This window comes from Anser cygnoides, chromosome 30 (genome assembly GCF_040182565.1).
Source record: "Anser cygnoides isolate HZ-2024a breed goose chromosome 30, Taihu_goose_T2T_genome, whole genome shotgun sequence".
Classification (NCBI taxonomy): Eukaryota; Metazoa; Chordata; class Aves; order Anseriformes; family Anatidae; genus Anser; species Anser cygnoides.
In genome coordinates, this window is record NC_089902.1 from 1,682,266 (window position 1) to 1,708,704 (window position 26,439).

Here is a 26,439-nt window from a genome sequence, read left to right on the forward strand (position 1 = left end):
TGTGGTGCTGAGCTGCCTGCCGGGTTAAACCACGCTCTTTTTGGTGCCCGACATGGAGCACAAAGTTTCAGCCAATGACAGATCTGACCACAGCATGTTAAAAGAAAGCCATTATAAGCATGAGTTGATTTTAATGGTTGCTGATCACAAAGTCGATTTTTTTATTTTTATTACTTTTTAAATCTCAGGTCTGTTGTGCTCAATTTCAGAACTGTGTTGTATAGCACATGACTTCCTGTATGTCTCCCCTGTCATGCTGTTTATCTTTTCTGATGGCTCCTTCAAGTTTATTCTTTTCTTGTATCGTGTAACACTGGCTTATGATATGATAAAATTCCTGGTCATGAAACTAATCTGGTACTTGTACTCAGCATTGCCATTACCTCCACACCTTGGGAGCCATCTCTCAGAAACTATTAAGAATTACACTCTTGACCTTTTCTCCTCAGGAAACCAAGCCATGGGGGAGACAAGGGGAGGACACTTTTCCCCACTGGTTCCCTCTCCCTTTCTCCTTCACCTCCCCCTTCTCCTCCAGGCTAATTACAATAGCTCTTCAAAGCTTTGAATATCCTTGGAATGGTCAATCCAGCATGTTCGTATTGTTACATCTCCTGGATGTGTTTCAGCTTTTGTTTAATGTCAAACAACCACTTAAGCATGCCATCCAGAGATCTGTCCAGAGGCAGGAGAGTGAGGCGTGGCAGGGAGTGTGGGAGGATCTGGGCAGGCACCTAGAGCAGAGGGCACCTCCAGTACTTTGGAACTTCACCTCTGAGCAAACATAGAATCCTAAAATCTGGTTAAATGCTTGGAAAAGTGGTGTTATCACCCTGGCATTTCCAAAGAGACACATACCACTGCAGTGTGCTGGCTCTTGGCCTATGCTTACAGAGCCACAATCAATGACAATCAATGACATAGTAAGGAATACTATGAGCAGGACTAGAGGGGCCCAGCCTCCATCCAGGAGGAGGAAGGGGACAATCGCGTGTATTGGACTCTGAGGAGTATTGGCCTGGCACATCAAACCCAAGAGTTAACTGTACTGGAGGCTAAAGTGAGCCTAACTGGGAAGGAGTGGCAAAAGCACCCCACTGGGACTGGCCTGGAGGCTCTGTGCAACCTTGACATAGACTAAATCACAAGAGGGTCCTTCAAAGATCCAAACGTTTACTGGATGGACTTTGGGCATGACTCCCTTGGAGATGGAGGACATCAAACAGTTGTCTACCTTGCCCACTCTCTCACAGGACCCTTCTGCTGTGCAGGTGCTGATGGCCAATGGGCAGCAGGTGCCAATCGCTACCACAACAGCGCACCTGAGGCAGTATTGCACTCACAGAGACTCCCTGCTTCCCATGCATGAGCTGGTTCATTGACTGCAGAGCCAAGGGGTGATCAGCAACACTTGCTCACCCTTTAGTAGTCCCATATGGACAGTGCAAAATTCTAATGGTGAGTGGAAGAGAATGGTGGGCTTCTGTGCCTGACTGAAGTCACACCACCGCTGAGTGCTGCTGTGCTGGGCATGCTAGAACTTCATTCAGTACGAACTGCAGTCAAAGGCAGCCAAGCGCTCTGCCACAATTAATACTGCTAATGCATTTTTCTCCATCCCTTTGGCAGCAGTGTGAAGGCCACACTTTGCTTTCAGTTGGAGGGGCGTCCTGTCCACCTGGAATCGACTGCGCCAGGGGTAGAAACACAGCCCTACCATTTGCCATGGGCTGATCCAGACTGCCCTGGAACACAGGGAAGCTCCTGAACACCTCCAGTACATTGATGTTGTCATCACATGGGGCAACACAGCTCAAGAAGTATTTGAGAAAGGGAAGAAAATAGTCCTAATCCTTCTGAAAGCTTGTATTGCCCTAAACCAAAGTAAGGTCAGGGGACCTGCAGAGGAGAACATAATGCAGGCTGGTCAGGTTCAGGGGGACCCCTGCTTGGGGAAAGGTTGGGCATCAGTCAGTGGGTGATGACCAATTGCATTGTGCATCACTTGCTTTATACATATAATAATAAAAAAAAAAAATTATTATTATTTATTAGTAGTATTGTTAAAGTTATTACTATCTCTTCAATTTCTGTCCATTTAAACTACCTTTATTTCAACCCATTATCTTTTGGAGGTGGTTGTCAACTAACATCTGTGTGGTGCTAAGGTGCCTGACGGGTTAAAGCACAATGTGTTTGACAACCACAGTCCAACAGCACAAATCACACTTGTAAAAATCAGTCTCTGACATCTACAAAGAGGAGCAGTCGGCGATGACTTTGGTCTGCTTCAGACACCACAGCCCAGCAGAGACCCTGCTGCCTTCAGGAGTTGTCAGCCCTGAGGCCTTGGGGACACCTCGAGGGAGCCCAATGGCACAGAGCAAGCGATGCCATGGTCGGGTGCTGTGCTGCTGAGCTGGGCCGGGCTCCTGGGACAGAGAGAGCTCGTGGTAAGAGGGCCCTGGTGCAGAGAGACAGCTCTGCCCAGGAGCAGCTCCTGTGCACAGCGCAGCAGGGCTGGGGGCTCTGACCGCAGCTGGCACGGGGACAGGAGAGAAGGAGAGAGGGCTTGGAGGCAGTGAGGAGCGCAGCAACAGAGGGCAGCGTGTGGCAGGACAGATCTGCAGGCTCTTGGCACCGTGAGTCTCTGGCTGCAGGCCCATGCAGGTGGGGTTGCCAGAGGGGTCTTCTACAGCTGGCACATCCGATGCCTGACAGCATCTGTCGGGATAGTTGTCTCTCTGTTTCTCCAGCAAGGAGTAGAAAATGCTTTAGAGAATGGCATTTATGATTGCAATTTTCAAAAGAAAGACCAAGTCAGGGGCTACCAGAAAGGCAGGACTTTGTCTGTAGCCTGTGCTTGAAGAATCCTGCAGTGGAGGGGAGGCAGGTTTCATGGTAATGAGTGGTCAGGATTGTATTGGAGATTAAGACCCGTGGAGCATTGCAGTGAGGGACCAATATGTCATCAATGAACTTCAAAAAGTCCCTTCCCACACCTCAGCCCACAGACTGCACCAACATCATCATTGTGGTCCTCTCAGGCTTTATCCTAGCTAATCTTTAGGAGCTACAAAAGCCCTGATACCCCCCCGCCTTTGGAAGGTGCCTGCAGGCTTGAGGTGAGCACAGATCGTTTGCAATGAGCAGGAGCTGCCTCCTCTGCAGGCAGAGCTGCAGCACAGGAGGGTGTGCTGAGTGTCCGTCTGTCCCTCCCTGGCCTTGCCTCCCCTGGCAGCAGCATGCTGCCATTCCTTCTGGCTTCTCCACCTGGCCGTGCTGCTGCTGCTCTTGTTCCCAGGCTGCCTGGGGATGGGGGTTTCACCTGCCCATGCAGTGAGCCCTCGGGGTGCTTGGGGGAAGGGGAGTACGGGGACAGGGTGAGGGGTCTGGAGATGGGCACTTGGAGCCTGGATTCCTCTGCTCCCAGCAGTGTCCAGGTTCTGTAGGCACTGGAACAGCTACCCCAGGGAAGTGTTCACAGTGCTGAGGCTGACAGAATTCAACAAATATTTAGGCAACACCCTCAGGTGTATGGACTGATTTTTGGGTGTTCTTGTACAGATTCAGGGGTGGGATCTGATGATCCTTGTGGAACGCTTCCAAGTCAGGATATTCTACAGCTTCTAGAGGATTCTACAACTCTAGGAACATAGGAGGAGAATTGTCCTGGAGCTCAAAGACCTGCCAACACAGGGCAGCTGAGACCAGGACTGGTGGAATGACTGGCTCTCCTCTCTGAAGGGCACTCTGCTCTAACAAGGCAGTATCTGTGACTCTGAGGACCTACAGGGTTTCACTTGGAGTGCAGCAGAACGCCCAGGATTTATGCCTTAGAAACACTTCTCAGGTGTGGTGGGGCAGCTCAACAAAGAGGACAAATCAAACAAACAAAGAAACAAATAAATAAATAAATATCCACATTTCTGCTCTGTGATGAACTAGGAGCAAAACTGGGGAAATCTCTTCTATATCAGGAGTGAAGTGAATCTGAGACTACGCCATGCTCCTACCATGTTGTTACCTTGAGCTGTAGTGCATGACTGAGTCTTCCATTGCCCACAGAAGAGTACTCTTCTTGCAGAGAAACTCAGAAGCAGTTGGAAGTCATTAAAGGGAACTTCAAAATAACTGCCATCAATAGGACAATCCTCTTGATGTTTTTTAATGAGAAAATTAAATTTTCCTCAGGTAAATCTGTTGTACATTATTACTATTCTTTCTCTTTGTGCAGGACCACATCCCAAAAAAGCAGATGTCCAACAGCAGCTCTGTGAGCGAGTTCCTCCTGCTGGCATTCGCAGACACACGGGAGCTGCAGCTCCTGCACTTCGCACTCTTCCTGGGCATCTACCTGGCTGCCCTCCTGGGCAACGGCCTCATCCTCACCGCCGTAGCCTGCGACCACCGCCTCCACACCCCCATGTACTTCTTCCTCTTCAACCTCGCCCTCCTCGACCTGGGCTGCATCTCCACCACTCTGCCCAAAGCCATGGCCAATGCCCTCTGGGACACCAGGGCCATCTCCTATCAAGGGTGTGCTGCACAGGTCTTCTTTTCTGTCTTCTTGCTTGGAGCAGAGTATTCCCTTCTCACCGTCATGTCCTACGACCGCTACGTTGCCATCTGCAAGCCCCTGCACTACGGGAGCCTCGTGGGCAGCAGAGCTTGTGCCCAGATGGCAGCAGCTGCCTGGGGCAGTGGCTTTCTCAATGCTGTCCTGCACACGGCCACTACCTTTTCCCTGCCCCTCTGCCAAGGCAATGCTGTGGACCAGTTCTTCTGTGAAATCCCCCAGATCCTCAAGCTCTCATGCTCAGATGCCTACCTCAGAGAAGTTGGGGCACTTGTAATCAGTATTTCTGTATTATTTGGTTGTTCTATTTTCATTGTTATTTCTTATATTCAGATCCTCAGGGTGGTGCTGAGGATGCCCTCTGAGCAGGGCCAGCACAAAGCCTTTTCCACGTGCCTCCCTCACCTGGCCATCGTCTCCCTGATGGTCAGCACTGGCATTTCTGCCTACCTGAAGCCCCCCTCCATCTCTTCCCCATCCCTGGACCTGCTGGTGTCTTTCCTGTACTCGGTGGTACCTCCAGCAGTGAACCCCCTCATCTACAGCCTGAGGAACCAGGAACTAAGGGATTCAGTGAGGACACTACTTGAATGCACACATCTTCAGCAAATTCACCTATAATAATATGCCTACAATTAAAAATCTCAACTTTTCTCAGAAATTTTCAAGATTTCTTCTGTTACTAAATGCCTGTATTATTATTTTATATAATTAATATGCTTTTGATTAAATAATGTTATTCTTAGTCTCCTACTTGTCAGTTATTTACCTATAGAAGCCGGCTTCCTGTGTACCTACACCTACTGAGGAAACCTTGCGAACTTCATAGGTCTCAGCTTCCGTTTCTCCCCTTGCCTGGAGCTGGGGGAGCAGCCCCAGCACGCAGGAGGGGCTCAGGGCCCAGAGCCCAGCTGCCACAGGGAGGAGCAGCCCCGCTGGCCCTCGCGGCTGCCCCTCACTGCCCGCTGGGCTCTGCCTCTCTGCTGCCTTCGGGTCGGGGCTGCTGCTTCCCTGGAGCCATGGCCATGGCCAGCAGCAGGACGTGGCCTTTTCACTGCTGCTCTCTTCTGGCTTCCACATTGTGCTTCTTGTATTTGGATAAGCCCTGAGATCTCATGTATGTTGGTGACAGTCCTCTGATCTCTACACTGGCATCTCTTCAATGTCTCTGCACGCCTCTTGCAAACCTGGTTTCAGGAATACACCCCAGGAGCTGCTTCCTGAACAGACCTCTTGCTTTTCTGGGCCTGACAATGGATCAGAACCCCAGAGTGATCAGTGAAGGACCAAGGGCTGGACCGGGAGCTGCCTTCTTCCTTGACTATGCCCCAGAAAACAGTAACTGGCCTTGACTGGCCTGGTACCGTCCCAGTGGTGCTGGGTCTGATGGCAAATGGCATCCTGGAGAGGAACCTGGAGCTGCTCTGTGCCTGGGCCAGGCCTCTTGTGCTGGCCTGGGGAGCGGGGCTGGCCCTGCGGGGCACAGGCACTCTGTGCTGGGGATGTCCCAGGCAGGAGAGCAGGGCTCCTGCAGCTTCACGGCCCTCCATCTCCTGAGCCGTGGCTGGCCCCAGCGCGGGGGCTGCTGGGGAGGCCCAGAGCCGCCTTTGTGCCAGCAGCTGCGGTGCCTTGCGAGGGGCTGGGGCTGTGCTGGCCGTGCCCAGAGCCCTGCAGCAGGCTGCGGTGGGCACTGCCCTGGGGCCAGCCCAGCCTGGGCTGCTGGGCTGGGGAGAGGTCCGGGAGGTGGGGAGAGGTGGGCAGGGGCTGGGCTGGGCTGGGCAGTGCCCGGCAGAGGGCACCAGCAGCGTCAGGGAGCGGTGGCAGCATGCAGGGGAGGGCTCCCAGCAGGGCTTGGTGCTGCAGAGCCAGGGCTGGGGAAGGGAGCCCCGAGCTGCAGGGGCAGGGGACACGAGGCCGCTCGGGGCCCTTGCTGGCCTGGGCAGAGCAGGAAGGGGGCCCAGGGCATTCGTCCCCTCACCGCAGCCTGCCACGACCTGCACGGCGCTCACGCAGCGTCCAGGGCCAGGCTCTGCCCCGTGGTGCACAGGGAGAGGGCAAAGCCTCTCTGAAGAAGAGGCTGAAAGTGAAAAAGGTCCCTCCGCTGCCCCATGGTGTGACAGGGCCAGGGTGGGACAGCTGACCTTTATTTGATGTAGTTCTTGTGTAATTTGCATTGGTGATGGCACAAAAAGAGAGTTCCTTCACCAGTGATGTACATCCTTCTTCATGTTAGGACACAACTCAATGTCCTTCACTCTGCTTAATCTCACAGATGAACTGGATTAGGTCTCCTTGATTACTCTGAGGCACAGTGCAGTGCTTTTTGCCTTCTGACACTCCAGCACAATCTGTGTGACTTTCCCTTACTCTGTGCTTTGACCTGACGGGTCATTTCACATTTTTCACTTTCATATCCCTAGTTGGAAGGGGATGATTCCCCAAAGTGGGGCAAGCTGATGGGTTCTGGCTCAGCCAATTGAAGCATGCTATACTGGTGTTTTTCAGCCTGAGTTTGCTAAAGATGACCCAGGAAGGGAAACGGATGTTCAAGTGTCTCGTAGGAATAAGGAAGTGTATCATGGGTTTCCAACGGCCATTTCAAATCTAGCTCTATCCTAGGAACCCACAGAAGAAGGGGTTTGTCTTTGAAGGGGTTTCCCTTTAGTGCTGGGCTTCCCTTCCAGTGCTGGGCTGGGCTGCAGTTACAGGGACAAAGACCACTGCTGGCAGTGGAGGTGCCCTGGGAACTCCACCTGGCTCCACCTGATTTTCCCAAAGGGCTCCGGTCTCCTGCAGGTCTTTTCTGACATCTGCTGGTCCAGGAAAGTGCCTCAAACAGAATGGGACCACAGGAGGTTTTCCCTGGTTGCTTGTGGTCGGACAGCAAAATTCTGCCCGAATACCCAATAATTTCTTTAGTACTCAATTAATAAAGCAATTACTCATCAGCTCAAATGATTCAATCCCTTCCATTAAATGTCTCACATGAATGATAATTTCTATCATGAAGAAATTTTCAGGATATATATTCAGGACAGGAGAAGAAATCCTGGTGTTCACCTGTACTTTCTTTGTCATCACTTTGTCTATCATGGTGTGCTCCCTCATCTTCCAGGCATGAAACCCATCTTGATTACACAGACCCTGCCGAATGTCCCCTTGCCAGCTGCCTGTCTGGACCTATGCACTTCCCATGGTTCTCCTGGCTTGCCCTCCCCTTACTCTTGGATCATTCAGACCGCTCTCACCAACCCAGTTGCTGCTTTGAGTTTCAGTGAGTTCCAGCTCACCCATCTCTCAGCAGTCTGGTTTCCTTAGCAAGAAACTCATTCTTTCTCATTGAATTAGTGGTATGGATTAATATTAACACTATGATTTTAAATTTCCTATTAATCAGTGTAATATCATGTACAGTCATTCTTATGGGAAGGATAACATCACTGGAGGAAACAAAATGAGGAACTTGAACTTTTTTTTTTTTTGAAAATTGCAGCATGATTTCCTGTTGTTTGTTTTTCAATAGGAAAAACCCTGCTCTTCCTACCTAAGCAGGGCTTCAAAGGAGTAACCCTAGACCAATATCTATGGGAAAATGATGCTCCAAATTGAAATGCAACAAAATTCAGTCTCTAAAAAGAGGAAAGATTTCTATTAGATGCTCTTTGAAATCTTCCTCCTTAACTACACCATGAAAGCTCTCCAATTACCTACACAAGTCTTGAAGACGTGAAGAGAACTGTGAGAGAGATATGGCTGCTTAGGACATTCTGCATTTTAATGAGCTCCATGGTGTATTTTAGTGCTGAGTCAGTGAAACTTGGGTACTGAGAGGAGAATGATGCAACTGCTTGAGAAGGTAAAGTCAGGAGGAAAAGTTGAAGTGACTTGGAGTATTAATGGGCCCCACTGAGGGCTGTTCCTAACAAAGCCTCCCCAGGGACTTGTTAGGGCAGATCATTGGAGGCCATGATTGCAGACAGGCAAAGCGCTGTGCTGAGAAAAGTCTTGGTTGGTTTTGGTGAAGCAGAAGGGCCAAGGCCTCACCCCAGCCCCTGGGAGGGGAGATCCTGCACCCCCCCGTCTGGCTCAGGGCTCTTCTTGGGGTCTGTATGATGTGGTGGGCAGTGTGATGCCACGACAAGAACTTCATTAGGACACCTCCCCACCCCTGCACAGGGTATCAAGGAAGCAGTGAGGCCCCATTGCAATGACTATATTTCGTCTCCTCAGAAGCTCTAGCCAAAGGGACAAAAACGTCAGGGCTGTTGGGGCCTTCCCTTCTTGACAGGACCCTCTGCCTTCTCCTCTGCAGGCTTTCCTATGCTGTCCCACACTTTTCCCTATTTCCCTGAAGTCTGCAGACACCCATCTCTGTCCACCACCTTGCTCTCATTCAGGACTTTACATCATTTCACCAATGTCTATTCAACTCTCACCAGCTGTTCCTTGAAACACAAAGCCTTGGTGTGATCATAGACTCTCTTTGGGTGACGTCTGTCACCACGCCACGACCCTATGAGGGACATTTCTTCCTCCTCGTGGCCAGTGCCACCCTTCCAAGGTGCACCTTGTGGCAGTTTTTGTCTCCTGCTCTTTTCTCCTACCAAGGAAAGCTCCATCAGGGTGGAAACCACTCCTGAAGCAGGCATCCCAACCCACCAGGCTCCTTGCGGCCTGTCAGCCAAGCAGACAGAAGTCACCTCACCAGCATCTCCCAAGGCCTGGGCCTGCTGCTGGCCTTGCAGCTTCTTGGCTAGACACAGCCAAGCCTTGTGCCTCCTGCTGTCCAGTCCTGGACTCAAGCAGAAGGGACAGGACAAGCCCTGTGCGGGCCTTCTTTCTGTCTGGGTCCTCCTGGGCATGGAGGCAGAGGGGATCCCACAGGCAGCATGCCAAGCAGGGGCCTTCTGCTGGCCTAGCAGGGCCACTGGCAGATGTCAGCCCCAAAGTGCAGATCCCAGGGAGAAGCCAAGGCTGACCTGCCACCTCCAGACACAAGGGGCCTCACAGTCCCTTTGCGTGACACGTTCCTGCTGCTGCCCTATCAGCTGCAGAGACAGAAGTGACCTCCCAGTCACTGCCCCAGTCACATTCCTCCTGCTGGGGCAGGAGATCCTGAGGTAGAGCTGAGCTCCTCAGAGCATTCCCACCCATCTCCTCCTTGTGGCCCACAAGCTGATCAGATCCAAGGCCCTTCACATCCGTCTCTGAATGCCATGGGACTGCAGAGAATTGTCACAGTTCCTGCCTTGCCCCAAGGGGCCAAGCACCTTAAGTTAAGGGTTAGGAGAGGGGCTGAAGGTGAGGAGGTTAATGCACAGGGACAGGGGCTTTATGTGTTAGATTTTCATGAATGCGATTAGGGACTAGGTCTTATATTTCTGGGTTAGAGTTTAAACGAAGATTTAGTGGGAGGGTTTGGTGTTCTGCTTGGTGTGTCAGGTGTGTGGTTAGGGTATGGACAAGCCTTGTGATTTAGGATTTTGTTTAGTTCTTCCAAGAAGTCTATGCTTAAATAGAGCATTTAAATCTTGTTTTAAGGGTAGGGATCAAGGTAAGCAAGAGAGTAAGGGTAAGGGAAAGAGGCTATGGGCTGAGTTTTGGCTTCAGTGCATACTTTGAGGTCAGGCATAAGAGTAGTGGATTCCTGTCAGGGTGTGGAGTAGCATTTAAATTTAGTCATTAAGTTTACTGGTTGAAGCCGGTGAAGGGCTTCGTGTGACTATTTTAAGTCACAGTTATAGCAGCATCAGCATAACCTGAACCTTCTTACCTCTACAAAATCCTTAATTTCTGCTGGCTAAGCCCCTGTTCCCTCCTCCAAATCTCACATCTCTCCTGCCCTGGGTTTCTCCTGACCTCCCCATATCAGTCATCTTCTTAGGGGCATGTTAATGATGGCTTTCATGATCTCAGAGTATCCATCACACCTCTGCTGGCTACTCTATTTCTGAGAAAAGTGGCACTGAAGACACGATGGAAAAGGACACAAAAGTCCATCAGAGCACCCTGTACAACGTGCCCAGCAGCTCTGCACCTCCAGAAATGTGCTGTTCCTGCCTACAAGTTTTCTTTCCAGAATGGCTCCTATGGATCCAGGGTAACTTTTCCCAGGCCCTCACTTCCCCAGGCCACACCACTCTTCCCACAGGCCCCACGTGTCTCTCCAACCCTCCCCTCTTCCCCTGCAGTAGTGGCACCTCACCGCAGCAGGTTGGGGCATCTCCAGGCTCAGGGGTGTTTCCTGAGGGCCTGCTCCGTGTGGGGAGTGGCGGGGAGGAAGAGAGCAAGGTCAGCTCCTGGGGCCTGGCTGAGCACAGCCCAGCCATCCCGCACTGCGGGCAGGCCCCTTCTCCCAGGCTGAGGCACACACACAAGGTGGACACTTCTCCATCAGCCCAACTTCGCGCAGGGCCCTTCAGCCCTGCCCCTGTCCTGGGACTCGCCTCCTCCTCCTCCACCCACAGACATACATTGCTTTCCATCTGGGGACTCAGGCAGGACTTTAAGGATCTGCTAAAGCCCTCAATTTCCTCGTTTCTCACAGCCTTCACACAAGTTGTTCTCCTTCCCCTCCCCATTGCACAGCACTGCCTCTCAGGTGGCACTCAGTGACCCTTCAGAAGGGCCTTTGGGCTTTCTCAGTTGTCCTGGTGTTTATGAGGACTTCCTGGCTCCTTCCAGATCTCAGAAGGAGCCTTCTTGTCCAGTGTGGGGCCCTCTACTGTCTCTGGCTGGGACAGAGATACTCTCTGCAGAGCAGCCCTGTGGTGCTGTGTTTTCTATAGGCGACCAGAGAATTGTTGGTTAGCCATGGCTGTGGTCGCTGTTCCTGAGCAGTGCTTGCACAGCATCAAGGCTTTCTCTGCTTCTCACTCTGCCCCAGGAGTGAGTTGGCTGCAGGTGGGCAAGAGGCCGGGAGTGGAACCTGCTGTGACAGCTGACCCAGCCTGACCAATCTGAGCAGCCCATGCACTCCTCAGATTCACCTTGTTTGTTACCAGACACTACCTTGCACGGTCATTTTATGAGGTTCTAGTCAGTACCCACTGAGCTCCTTGTCCCCAGAGATCCCCTGACATCTCCTGCCAGCTCCAGATTCCTCTCCAGGCTGGAATCTGCCATCAGCCCCACTGAGGGGGCACAGTCCCATGCAGATGAGTTTAGGATCAGTTGTCATCTCCTTAAGCAAGTACTGCCACAAAGGGAGCTCTTAGTCCTGCCCTTGGTCCCTCACAGACCGCCCTGGGACTTTCAGCCTGTGTCCTTCCCTCCATGAAGAAGCCCAGAAAACAGAAGAGCAGGGAGCAACCCCTTGGCTCTATTCCTGATAGCACATTTGGAAGAGGTGCCCAGGCTTCTGGGTTTGCCCTGAGCAGCCCCTCTTGTTACTGTGGTGCTAGCAGGGAGGCCAGTTGTGAGCCAGGGCTGCACAGTGCCTGCTGCTGCCTGCAGCCACAGGGATGTCACTGCAGAGACAACAGGACTGTCACCAAGGTACATGAGACCTCAACACTAACACAGATACAAGAGCACAAGAAAACAATGAGGAACCAAAAAGAGAGCAGCAGTGAAAAGGCCACGTCCTGCTGCTGGCCATGGCCATGGCTCCAGGGAAGCAGCAGCCCCGACCCGAAGGCAGCAGAGAGGCAGAGCCCAGCGGGCAGCGAGGGGCAGCCGCGAGGGCCAGCGGGGCTGCTCCTCCCTGTGGCAGCTGGGCTCTGGGCCCTGAGCCCCTCCTGCGTGCTGGGGCTGCTCCCCCACCTCCAGAAGAAGAAAAGAGATAGGACTTGGAAACAGTGAAATTCTTTTGGATTCTTTTATTGTATTTAAGTACCCATGATGCCCGGTTACACAGCTACGTGATAGTATTGGATCAAAGTAAATGTAATAATCAATAGATTAGGGGATACCTATAAAATATTTAAATAAATATATTTTCATACTTGTAAGAAAGTAATAATACAGAAGAAAAACAAAAGATTGTCATAATATTTTTTGAGAGTTCTCTTAAGGTAATTGGCCCTTTATCAACATTGGATAAGCATGTATCCAAAGACACAGTCACATTCCTCCTTCTTGGGCAGGAGATCCTGAGGCTGAGCTGACCTCTCTCTAGCCCCCTCAGTACCTGTTTTTCACTTTCTGGCTTAGAGATCAAGCAAAGTTTTAGTGGGAGTGTTTGGTGTTCTGCTTGTGGTGTCAGGTCTGTGGTTAAGGTATGGACAAGCTCTGTGGTTTAGGGGTGTTTTAGGTCTGCCAAGAAGTCTAGTTTTAAGTAGAGCATTTTAATGCTAGTGTTAAGAAAAGGGATCAGGGCGAACAAGAGAGAAAATGGATTCCTTTCAGAGTGCTGGAGTAGCATTTAGGTTTAGGGATTAAAATTCCTGGTTCAAGTAAGGTAAGGGCCATACGTGACTGCTTTAAGTCAACGTTACTGCAGCATCAACATTACATGACCACTCTTACCTCTACGAAATCATTAATTCCTGCTGGCCAAGCTCTTCTTCCCACCCCAAAATCTCACATCTCTCTTGTCCAGGCTGCTCCTGACCTCCCCATATCTTATTGGGATCAGCTTTATGATGACATTCATGATCCCAGAATATCTGTCTCACCTCTGCTGGCTACTCTAGTCTTGAGAAGGAAGTGGCATTGTAGTCAGGAGGGAAGAGGGCACAAGGTCTTTAGGAGCATCCCTCACAATGTGCCCATCAGCTCTGCACCTCCACAAAACTGCGCTTCCTACCTAAAAGTTTTGTTTCTCGAATGGCTTCTCTGGTCCAGGGTTCCTTTTTCCAGGCCCTCACGCATGGTTTTGTTTTGGATGTGCACGGAGGGGTAAGGAAAGCCAAGGCACAGATGGAACTGAGCTTATCAAGTGAAGCAAAGAATAAAAGGAAGAGATTCTACAGATACATTGCTCAGAAAAGGAAGGCCAAGGAGAGTGTACCCCCTCTGGTGGATGAGAAGGGTGAACTGGTAATGACAGACATGGAAAAGGCTGAGGAACCCAACAACGTCTTCTCCTCAGTCTTCCCTGCCAGTCAGGCTTCCCAAGTCTTTCATTTCCCTGAACCCAGAGAAGGAGGCTGGGGTCAAAGTCCCACCTGCTGGAAGTGAAGAGCAGGTTCGAGACCACCTGATGAAACTAAACATGCACAGGTCTATGGGGCCTGATGACTTGCACCGCAGGTCCTGAGGGAACTGGCTGATGTAGTCGCCAAGCCTCTCTCCATCATATTTGAAGAGTCCTGGTAGTCAGGTGAAGTCCCTGGTGACTGGGAAAAGGGAAACATCACTCCACTTTTGATGAAGGGTAGAAATTAAGACCCAGGGAACTACAGAACGGTGAGCCTCACCTCTGTGCCTGGCAAGATCATGGAAAAGATCCTCTGGAATCAATGTCAAGGCACATGGAAGACAAAAAAGTGATCCGAAACAGCCAGCATGGCTTCAGCAAAGGGTAAATTGTTTTGGGCCAATTGGATGGCTTTCTACAATGGAGTGACCACATCAGACAACAAGGGAAGACCGACTGATGTCAACTACCTGGATTTGTGTTGTCACAGTCAGCCATGATAATCTGGTCACCAAATTGTAGAGATACACATTTGATGGGTGGACCATTGAGTGGATAAGGAGTGGGCTTGAAGGTCACACCCAGAGAGCGATGGTCAACGGCTCTATGTCCAAGTGGAGGCTGGTGGTGAGTGGTGTCCCTCAGGGTCTATCCTGAGATCGGTACTGTTTTATATCTTTATCAATGACAGGGACAGTGGGGTAGAGTGCACCCTCAGCAAGTGTGCAGATGACACGAAGCTGAGGGGTGTAGTGGATGCAACAGAGGAAGGGATGCCATCCAAAGGGTCCTGGACAAGCTTGAAATTTGGGTCCATGTTAACTTAAGGAGGGTCAACAAGTCCAAGTGCAAGGTGCTGCACCTGGGCCGGGGAAATCCCAGACATGGGGATAGGCTGGGAGAAGAACTCATTGAGAGCAGCCCTGCAGAGAAGGACTTGGGGGTTCTGCTGCATGAAACGCTTGACATGAACCAGCAGTGAACGCTTGTAGCCCAGAAGGCCAAGTGCATCCTGGGCTGCATCAAGAGAGGGGTGGGCAGCAGTTAGAGGCAGGTGATTGTCCCCCTCTGCTCTGCACTTATGAGGCCCCACTTGGAATCCTGCATCCAGGTCTGGGGCCCCCAGCACAAGAAGGATGTGGGCTGTTAGAGTGGGTCCAGAGGGAGGCCACAAAGATGATCAAGGGGCTGGAGCACCTCTCCTATGAAGAAAGGCTGAGAATGTTGGGGCTGTTCAGCCTGGAGAAGAGAAGGCTCTGGGGTGATGTCATTGCAGACTTTGAATACTTAAAGGGGCCTTATAAAAGGGACGGAGAAGGACTCCTTACTCAGGTAGATAATTACAGGACAAGGGGAAGTTGTTTTAAATTAAAAGAAGGGAGATTGCTATTAGAGGTTAGAAGGAAATTTTTCACTCAGAGGGTAGTGAGGCACTGGAACAGGTTTTTCCACAGAGGTATTGGATGCCCCATCCCTGCAGGTCTTCAAGAGCAAGTTAGATGAAGTCCTGAGCAGCCATGATCTCCTTGGGGGTGTCACTGCCTTTGGTAGGGGAGTTGGAACTAGATGATCTTTGAGGTCCTTTCCAGCCCAGGCCATTCTGTGATTCCATGACTCTATGACTGGTTAAAAATATTTTTAAAACTTGTTATGCAGAAGGATAAGAATAACATTATTTCTATCAATATAAAATGTTGTTAAAATATTAATAAAAATACTTAAGGAAATCATTCACTCAGTTTCCCAAATAACCAGGTAGTCCTGTTAGGATTATTTCTAATATTACATTTTGATAATAAGTATAATGACAAAAATGGTATGATAATAATTACAATAATGCAGTCATTATTGATGATGAAGAAGCATGTATAGAAATATTTTCCTCACTGCATCTTTGATCTCCTGGTTCCTCATGCTGTAGATGAGGGGGTTCAGTGCTGGTGGCACCACTGAGTACAGAAAAGAGAGCACCAGGTCCAGGGATTGGGAGGTGATGGAGGGAGGCTTCAGGTAGGCAAACAATCCAGTGCTAACAGCCATAGAGACCACGGCCAGGTGAGGGAGGCACGTGGAAAAGGCTTTGTGCTGGCCCTGCTCAGAGGGGATCCTTAGCACAGCCCTGAAGATCTGCACATAGGACAGCACAATGAAAAGAAAACAAAAAAATACTAAAGAAAGAGTAAAGACAAGTGCCCCAACTTCCCTCAGGTAGGTGTCTGAGCAGGAGAGCTTGAGGATCTGGGGGATTTCACAGAAGAACTGGTCCACAGTATTGCCTTGGCAGAGGGGCAGGGAAAAGGTAGTGGCCGTGTGCAGGACAGCATTGAGAAAGCCACTGCCCCAGGCAGCTGCTGCCATCTGAGCACAAGCTCTGCTGCCCACGAGGCTCCCGTAGTGCAGGGGCTTGCAGATGGCAACGTAGCGGTCGTAGGCCATGACGGTGAGAAGGGAATACTCTGTTCCAATGAAGAAGACAAAAAAGAAGACCTGTGCAACACACCCTTGATAGGAGATGGCCCTGGTGTCCCAGAGGGCATTGGCCATGGCTTTGGGGAGAGTGGTGGAGATGCAGCCCAGGTCGAGGAGGGCGAGGTTGAGGAGGAAGAAGTACATGGGGGTGTGGAGGCGGTGGTCGCAGGCTACGGCGGTGAGGATGAGGCCGTTGCCCAGGAGGGCAGCCAGGTAGATGCCCAGGAAGAGCCCGAAGTGCAGGAGCTGCAGCTCCCGCGTGTCTGCAAATGCCAGCAGGAGGAACTCGCTCACAGAGCTGCTGTTGGCCATTTACTGGCTTTGGTCATGGACACTGCCAAATGAGAAAGAAAAAAAAATATATATAGAGAGAGTGTTATGCGTAAAGTCTCTGAGAAAAGTTCAGTTAATTCCCAGTTAAAGCCTCATGTTCCCTTTTTCCAAGAGGACCTCTGTCTGTCTCCGTGTGTGGAGCCCTGCTCTGTGCTTGCTGAGTGTCCTGTACACTGCAGCTGCCTCTGCCCAGCAGCTCCCAATGAGCCTGCTCTGCTCCATTGGAGGTCCCAAGAGGGAAGGTTCCTGGGAAGGGGCTCCCTCGGTTGAGTGAGGGGTGTTTGGCTGTGTGACTCCGTGTGCATCTTCCCTGTTCAATACCTAGGAGACAAAAGCAGCAGGTGGATCGTGCGTGCCTGGCCGGAGAGAGCAGGGAGCATCTCCTCCTGCCTCACCCTCCGTGCACAGCACTCCCTGTCAGAATCAGGCACCAGCAGCTGCCACGCTGGGCAAGGCAGAGAAGCAGGCATGGGCAGGCAGGGCGGACCCAACACGGTGCCGAGGCTGCGGTGTCGGTGAGGTAGAGCCTGTCCTCACACCCCTGTACCATCTGCCCGGCACAGCCAGCAGAGGGAAAAGAGCTCTGGAGTGCAAGAAGCGTTTGGAATGTGCTCCTTGTCATATGGTAGGAATTTGGGAGTAAGTTCAATTGTCTCGGTTCAATGCAATAGGAATTTCCATCATCTGTGCAATCCCTACAACTCTGTTAACACAGAGCCCGCCCAAGAATTAAAGCAGGAAAATGCAGGCAGAGACTGCAGAAAGTGCCTTCTCTTTGCAGGCAGCCCCTGCCCTCCCCTTCCTCTGCCCAGGGCTGCCCTGCAGCGCTTTTCCTCCACACCGCACAAGCCATGAGAGACATCCTGGCAGCTCCTGGCAAGGCAGAGATGTCCCGGACCCAGGAGCCCCTTCCAGGAACCTCCCCTGCACTGTCCTGCAGCCAGAGACTTACCGTGTGCAGGGCTGTGAAGGTTTCTCCTGCACTGAGCTCTCCTCTGCCCGCACCCTGCAGGCTGCCTGGAATCCCTTTCTGCCTGGGTGCCTGCGGTCAGAGCCCCCAGCCCTGCTGCGCTGTGCACAGGAGCTGCTCCTGGGCAGAGCTGTCTCTCTGCACCAGGGCCCTCTTGCCACGAGCTCTCTCTGTCCCACGAGCCCGGCCCAGCTCAGCACCAGGCGCCCAGCCCAAGGCATTGGAATCCCCCCTCGGGGGGCTTTGGGGAGGAGCCCACGAACCTCAGGCACTGAGAGACAATTGAAGACATCTCTCAACAAGTCCAAGTCAGAGGCAAGTTTCCTGCAGTGTCCCCCTGAGGGCCAGCCCTGACACAGCCTCCCTTGGAGCTCGTTAGAGCAGAGCATTGGAGGCAGTGAGGACAAGAAGACAAAGGCACTGTGAAGGTGACACTGATGTGTAGGAAAACTGGATGTGTTTCACCAAGCACAAGGGCCAGGCCTTGACCCCCAGCCCCTGGGAAGGGAGATCCTTTCCCTTCACACACTGCTCAGGGCTCTTCCTGGGGCAGGAGGAGATGGGGATGTGCATGGCCAAGTGCAGGAGAATGGTACGAGCCCTGCCTGGTTCATGGGTGGGGGCGAGGAGGCAATGAGGCCCTGGTGCTTTACCGATAAGCTGTCTCCTCCTAGGCCTCAGTGGCAGAGACAACAGCCAGAGCCATGGACACAAAGCCCTGGGTCCTGTTGGGACTCTCAGCCTTGGCTATCTCCTTGCTCCTCTGATGACCAGAGCATCCTAGCGTCTCCAAGACCTACACCTCTTTCGCTGCTGGCTGTAGACCCTTGTCCGTATGCTGTCATACGGGTTCTTAGCTCAGTAGCTCGTATGAGACTACTCGTGGTGCCCCAGGCTCTCCTCCTCCTGGGCACTGCTCACTCAGAAGGGTCCCAGTCTGCCCTGATGTGTGGAGTTCCCCCTCCTCCAGTGCAGGACTGGGCTCTTCTCCCTGTAACTGTCAAGAGGTTTCTGTAGGCAAAATCCTGCAGTTTCTCAAGGTTCCCCTGGACAGATGCTGCATTCTGTCAGCTGTTAATGTCCGCAGGCAGATGACTCACCCTGATTATGCCGACTCTCACAAGGTAACAGCAGCAGGAATTTGCAGGACAGTTTGGACAATACCGCAGTAACCAGTTTAATGGAATTACAGCACAGAATCACAGAAGGGTACGGGATAAAAGGCTGCCCGATTCCACTTTTTCTCTTCTTCCTTCTCATGCATGCTGTTATTTTGTCTGGAACTGTGTCCTATATACAAACACTGCACCATACCAGCTAATAGGAAGAAAATTGAGTCTATCCCAGCCAAAACGAGGACAATATCCACCCCATATTCCACACCATCTGCATCGTGCTCAGCTCCAGTACTTTCTAATTAATCACCACCACCTTTTCTCTTTTGATATACACACAGAGATATCATGCCCTTCGTCTGTGGGTGTCCTGGAGTTGGCTAGGATGGAGTTAATTTTCCTCCTAGTAGCTGGTATGATGCTGTGTTTTGCATTTAGCATGAGAAGAATGATGATCACACACTGATGGCTTAGTTGTTGCCCGGCAGTGGAGGGCTGGGGGTGCCTGAGGAGCTGGGGGGGACAGAAGCAGGACAGCTGACCCCAAGTGGCCAAAGGGATGTTCCATACCGCAGCCGTCATGCTGAACAATCAATATGGGGTGGCTGGCCAGGGTAGGGGGTACCACTGCTGCTGGATAGGCAATCACCATCATGGTCATCATCACCATTGTTTGTATTATTTGTCTTCCCTTTCTGTCCTATGATTTTTTTTTTAATTTAACCCATGATTTTTTTTTTTTAATTTATTTTTTTTTCCCCCTGCTCATTCTCTCCTGCATCCGCTGGGGGTGTAGCAGGGTGTGTGTGTGAGGGAATGGCTGTGTGGTGCTGAGCTGCCTGCCGGGTTAAACCACGCTCTTTTTGGTGCACGACATGGAGCACAAAGTTTCAGCCAATGACAGATCTGACCACAGCATGTTAAAAGAAAGCCGTTATAAGCATGAGTTGATTTTAATGGTTGCTGATCACAAAGTCGATTTTTTTATTTTTATTACTTTTTAAATCTCAGGTCTGTTGTGCTCAATTTCAGATCTGTGTTGTACAGCACATGACTTCCTGTATGTCTCCCCTGTCATGCTGTTTATCTTTTCTGATGGCTCCTTCAAGTTTATTCTTTTGTTGTATCGTGTAACACTGGCTTGTGATATGATAAAATTCCTGGTCATGAAACTAATCTGGTACTTGTACTCAGCATTGCCATTACCTCCATACCTTGGGAGCCATCTCTCAGAAACTATTAAGAATTACACTCTTGACCTTTTCTCCTCAGGAAACCAAGCCATGGGGGAGACAAGGGGAGGACACTTTTCCCCACTGGTTCCCTCTCCCTTTCTCCTTCACCTCCCCCTTCTCCTCCAGGCTAATTACAATAGCTCTTCAAAGCTTTGAATATCCTTGGAATGGTCAATCCAGCATGTTCGTATTGTTACATCTCCTGGATGTGTTTCAGCTTTTGTTTGATGTCAAACAACCACTTAAGCATGCCATCCAGAGATCTGTCCAGAGGCAGGAGAGTGAGGCGTGGCAGGGAGTGTGGGAGGATCTGGGCAGGCACCTAGAGCAGGGGGCACCTCCAGTGCTTTGGAACTTCACCTCTGAGCAAACATAGAATCCTAAAATCTGGTTAAATGCTTGGAAAAGTGGTGTTATCACCCTGGCATTTCCAAAGAGACACATACCACTGCAGTGTGCTGGGTCTCGGCCTATGCTTACAGAGCCACAATCAATGCCACTCCAACCTCTGTGACAAGCCCTGCAGCCACTCCAACCCCTCTGACAGACCCTGCAGCCGCTACAGCATCTGCAAAATGCCCTGCAGCAAATCCAGCTCCTTTCATGGGCCCTGTGTCTGTGCCAGAGAAGCAACCTGTGTCTGTATCAGTTGCTCTTGTACGCAAGAAAAACAATGGATATGAAAGTCATTTTTTTTTAAGAAAGGAAAGAAACTCCTACCCAGACAAGAAAGGAGGAGAAAGAAGATGAGGCAGGCTTCAGAAAAGTTGGGCCATCATGTGAGTAGGAGGACCAAGAGGAACAGGTCCTAAGAGCATCAGTAATCACGCGATCCCTATCCCTGTGCTGCTCTGGTTCTGGGAGAAGCGGGGCCCCTCCCTGGACTTAGAGGGCAGGAAAGGAGAGATGGTGGGTACACACGATGTGTCACCCTGTGGTTCACCTGTGTGACCATGGAGAGGACATGAGAAAGTGGGATGGAAAATCTGCCTCAACCCTAGAGGCACGGGTATGTGAGTGGCAAGGAACAACAATCCCTAAAAGGGGTTCTTAGAGAACTGCTGCTCCACTTTCCAGTGGGCAGTCCTGCAGACACAGTAAGGAATACTATGAGCAGGACTAGAGGGGCCCAGCCTCCATCCAGGAGGAGGAAGGGGACAATCGCGTGTATTGGACTCTGAGGAGTATTGGCCTGGCACATCAAACCCAAGAGTTAACTGTACTGGAGGCTAAAGTGAGCCTAACTGGGAAGGAGTGGCAAAAGCACCCCACTGGGACTGGCCTGGAGGCTCTGTGCAACCTTGACATAGACTAAATCACAAGAGGGTCCTTCAAAGATCCAAACGTTTACTGGATGGACTTTGGGCATGACTCCCTTGGAGATGGAGGACATCAAACAGTTGTCTACCTTGCCCACTCTCTCACAGGACCCTTCTGCTGTGCAGGTGCTGATGGCCAATGGGCAGCAGGTGCCAATCGCTACCACAACAGCGCACCTGAGGCAGTATTGCACTCACAGAGACTCCCTGCTTCCCATGCATGAGCTGGTTCATTGACTGCAGAGCCAAGGAGTGATCACCAACACTTGCTCACCCTTTAGTAGTCCCATACAGACAGTGCAAAATTCTAATGGTGAGTGGAAGAGAATGGTGGACTTCTGTGGCCTGAATGAAGTCACACCACCGCTGAGTGCTGCTGTGCTGGGCATGCTAGAACTTCATTCAGTACGAACTGCAGTCAAAGGCAGCCAAGCGCTCTGCCACAATTAATACTGCTAATGCATTTTTCTCCATCCCTTTGGCAGCAGTGTGAAGGCCACACTTTGCTTTCAGTTGGAGGGGCGTCCTGTCCACCTGGAATCGACTGCGCCAGGGGTAGAAACACAGCCCTACCATTTGCCATGGGCTGATCCAGACTGCCCTGGAACACAGGGAAGCTCCTGAACACCTCCAGTACATTGATGTTGTCATCACATGGGGCAACACAGCTCAAGAAGTATTTGAGAAAGGGAAGAAAATAGTCCTAATCCTTCTGAAAGCTTGTATTGCCCTAAAACAAAGTAAGGTCAAGGGACCTGCACAGGAGAACATAATGCAGGCTGGTCAGGTTCAGGGGGACCCCTGCTTGGGGAAAGGTTGGGCATCAGTCAGTGGGTGATGAGCAATTGCATTGTGCATCACTTGCTTTATACATATAATAATAATAAAAAAAAAATTATTATTATTTATTAGTAGTATTGTTAAAGTTATTACTATCTCTTCAATTTCTGTCCATTTAAACTATCTTTATTTCAACCCATTATCTTTTGGAGGTGGGTGTCAACTAACATCTGTGTGGTGCTAAGGTGCCTGACGGGTTAAAGCACAACGTGTTTGACAACCACAGCCCAACAGCACAAATCACACTTGTAAAAATCAGTCTCTGACATCTACAAAGAGGAGCAGTTGGCGATGATGTCAGCCTGCTTCAGACACCACAGCCCAGCAGAGACCCTGCTGCCTTCAGGAGCTGTCAGCCCTGAGGCCTTGGGGACACCTCGAGGGAGCCCAATGGCACAGAGCAAGCGATGCCATGGTCGGGTGCTGTGCTGCTGAGCTGGGCCGGGCTCCTGGGCCCAAGGGGAGCTCGTGGCAAGCGGGCAGCGCTGCAGAGAGACAGCTGTGCCCAGGAGCAGCTCCTGTGCACAGCGCAGCAGGGCTGGGGGCTCTGACCGCAGGTGGCACGGGGAGAGGAGAGAAGGAGAGAGGGCTTGGAGGCAGTGAGGAGCGCAGCAACAGAGGGCAGCGTGTGGCAGGACAGATCTGCAGGCTCTTGGCACCGTGAGTCTCTGGCAGCAGGGCCATGCAGGTGGGGTTGCCAGAGGGGTCTTCTACAGCTGGCACATCCAATGGCTGATAGCATCTGTCGGGATAGTTGTCTCTCTGTCTCTCCAGAAATGAGTAGAAAATTCTTTAGATAATGACATTTATGATTGGACATTTAAGGAGGAAGGCTAAGACAGGGGTTACCTGAAGGGTAAGATTTTTTCTATGGTCTGTGCTTTCAGGTTACTACAGCGCAGAGGAGGAAGGTTTCATGGTAATTTGTCAGGATTGTACAGGAGACTGAAACTCCTAGAGCATTGCACTGAGATTTCAGTATGGAAGCGATGAAATTCATAAAGTCCTTACAGTCACCTCAGTTTAAAGACTGCACCAACATCATGTTTGTGCTCCCCTCAGGATTTAACTGATCTGACACTGATCTGGCTCCAGGCAGGGACATGGGCAGGCGGTGAGAGGGAGCTGCTGCCAGAAATGCTGTGCGAGGGAGGGCTCAGGCACCTCCCTGGGACAATCGCTGCTCTCCTCTCCCACCAGTATAGGGCAGCTGAGACCAGAACTCATGGACAGACTGGCTGTGCTCTCTGAAGTACACTCTGCACTAGAGGAATAGTATCTGTGACACTGAGGATCCACAAGGTTTCACTTGTATTGCAGCAGGAATGAGAGTATAGGAAAAGAAATCACCACATCCCTTCTCTGCCATTAGGGGACTTGGGAGTAAAAATTTGTTCACAACAAGAGTTAAATTAATCTGAGAATACTCCATGTTCCTCTTTACTTCTTTTTATAGGTAAGGACTGTTAACTACACTGCCCACAGCAGAGTGCCCTGCTTCCAGGGACAGCCTCAGGCAGCCCCAGTCAGAGGTCATGAAAGGGACCTGCATAATGTGTGGTTAAGAGGCTGAAACTGAATCACATATTATCAGATAATTCTGTTGTATTTTCTTACTGTCTTTTCCCTCCTTGGTCAGAACCCCATGTCCAGAAACAGCAAATGTCCAATAGCAGCTCTGTGAGTGAATTCCTCCTGCTGGCATTCGCAGACACGCGGGAGCTGCAGCTCCTGCACTTCGGGCTCTTCCTGGGCATCTACCTGGCTGCCCTCCTGGGCAACGGCCTCATCCTCACCGCCGTAGCCTGCGACCACCGCCTCCACACCCCCATGTACTTCTTCCTCCTCAACCTCGCCCTCCTCGACCTGGGCTGCATCTCCACCACTCTGCCCAGAGCCATGGCCAATGCCCTCTGGGACACCAGGGCCATCTCCTATCAAGGGTGTGCTGCACAGGTCTTCTTTTCTGTCTTTTTCGTTGTAGCAGAGTATTCCATTCTCACCAGCATGTCCTATGACCGCTACGTTGCCATCTGCAAGCCCCTGCACTACGGGAGCCTCGTGGGCAGCAGAGCTTGTGCCCAGATGGCAGCAGCTGCCTGGGGCAGTGGCTTTCTCAGTGCTGTCCTGCACACGGCCACTACATTTTCCCTGCCCCTCTGCCAAGGCAATGTTGTGGACCAGTTCTTCTGTGAAATCCCCCAGATCCTCAAGCTCTCCTGCTCAGATGCCTACCTCAGGGAAGTTGGGGCACTTGTGTTTAGTGTTTCTTTGGTATTTGGTTGTTTTGTTTTCATTGTGTTGTCCTACGTGCAGATCTTCAGGGCTGTGCTGAGGATCCCCTCTGAGCAGGGCCGGCACAAAGCCTTTTCCACGTGCCTCCCTCACCTGGCTGTGGTCTCCCTCTTTGTCAGCACTGCCATGTTTGCCTACCTGAAGCCCCCCTCCATCTCCTCACCATCCTTGGACCTGCTGCTGGCAGTTTTATATGTAGTAGTACCTCCAGCACTGAACCCCCTCATCTACAGCATGAGGAACCAGGACCTGAAAGACACACTGAAGAAAATGATTCTAGTGGTAATATTTACTTAGCAATGAATTGGCTATCTCCCTTTTCTAGTTTTACTCAAGTTAATCTCAGGCAATTTGTGACCTTTAGTTCAGTATTTTTTAAAATTCTGTTTACAGATAAATATTTGCTTTCAATCCTCTTTTCCAGATGACCAACCCTCTGTGTGACTCAGAGGCTTTCTCTGAATGTGTTTATTCCTAAATGACACCTGGCCTCCATTGTGGCATCTTTTCAATAAAAGTGAAGTTGCTCAGTGCTCAGGGCTCTTCTTCCCAAACTGAAGTGCAGAAGACGCTCAGGGAATGCCAGGCTCAAGGCCTCACTCTTGTGCTTGGCTGCCACCTGGACACAGGGGCAGGAGGGCATGTGGTGCTGGGTGAGGGAGTCAGGGCTGGACTGAGTCGTCACTGGTGGATGCCCAGTGCCCCTGGAGGCCCGGAGCAGTCAAGAAGCAGCTTCCTGGGATTGAAATGTGACCGGGCTGGTGGCATCAGGGAGGTATCGGGAGCCACCAGGATATCCTAAGGGTTCTCCTGGGATGCCGTGTGCCTTGTGTTGGGTGGGCAGTGAGTGGGTCTTCACAGTAAAGCTAAGCCAAAGGATGCACGGGCTGATGGGAGCTCTGCAATGCCAGGACACACAGCGAGGCCACAGCACAAAGGTCTCAGAGGCCTTCAGTGAACTGTAGGAAAGGGCCAAGACTGGGTGACCAGGCAAGGTCCGGGGGCTGGGGAGAGGTTGGCAGGGGCTGGGCTGGGCTGGGCAGTGCCCGGCAGAGGGCACCAGCAGCGTCAGGGAGCGGTGGCAGCATGCAGGGGAGGGCTCCCAGCAGGGCTTGGTGCTGCAGAGCCAGGGCTGGGGAAGGGAGCCCAGAGCTGCAGGGGGGGCAGGGGACAGGAGGCTGCTCGGGGCCCTTGCTGGCCTGGGCAGAGCAGGAAGGGGGCCCAGGGCATTCGTCCCCTCACCGCAGCCTGCCACGACCTGCACGGCGCTCATGGAGCATCCAGGGCCAGGCTCTGCCCCGTGGTGCGCAGGGAGAGGGCAAAGCCTCTCTGAAGAAGAGGCTGAAAGTGAAAAAGGTCCCTCCGCTGCCCCATGGTGTGACAGGGCCAGGGTGGGACAGCTTACCTTTATTTGATACAGTTCTTGTGTAATTTGCATTGGTGATGGCACAAAAAGACAGCTCCTTCACCAGTGATGTACATCCTTCTTCATGTTAGGACACAGCTCAACGTCCTTCACTCTGCTTTATCACACGGGTGAACTGGATTAGGTCTCCTTGATTACTCTGAGGCACAGTGCAGTGCTTTTTGCCTTCTGACACTCCAGCACAATATGTGTGACTTTCCCTTACTCTGAGCATTGACCTGACGGGTCATTTCACATTTTTCACTTTCATAACCCTAGTTGGAAGGGGTTGATTCCCCAAAGTGGGGCAAGTTGATGGGTTCTGCCTCAGCCATTTGAAGCGTGCTATACTTGAGTTTTTCAGCCAGAATTTGCTAAAGATGACCCAGGAAGGGAAACGGATGTTCGAGTGTCTCGTAGGTATAAAGGAGAGTATCACGGGTTTCCAATGGCCATTTCTGATTTAGGTCAGTCCCACGAACCCACTGAACTAGGGTGTTGTCTTTGAAGGGGTTTTCTGTGCTGGGCTGGGCTGCAGTTACAGGGACAAAGACCACTGCTGGCAGTGGAGGTGCCCTGGGAACTCCACCTGGCTCCACCTGATTTTCCCAAAGGGCTCCGGTCTCCTGCAGGTCTTTTCTGACATCTGCTGGTCCAGGGAAGTGCCACAAACACAACGGGGCCACAGGAGGTTTTCCCTGGTTATGCTTATGGTCAGACAGCAAAGCTCTGCCTGAATACCCTGTAATTTTTTTTAGTACTTAACTAATAAAGCAACTACTCATCAGCTCAAACGA

General features: G+C 51.3%; 1 protein-coding gene across 1 annotated transcript; it reads left to right on the plus strand.

The window, feature by feature from the left end:
* Positions 1-23,604: 23,604 nt before the first annotated feature.
* LOC136787626 (olfactory receptor 14J1-like) lies at positions 23,605-24,534 on the plus strand. Its single transcript, XM_066984938.1, has one exon. The coding sequence runs from the start codon at positions 23,605-23,607 to the stop codon at positions 24,532-24,534; it is 930 nt and encodes a 309-aa protein (XP_066841039.1).
* The last annotated feature ends 1,905 nt before the right edge of the window (positions 24,535-26,439 follow it).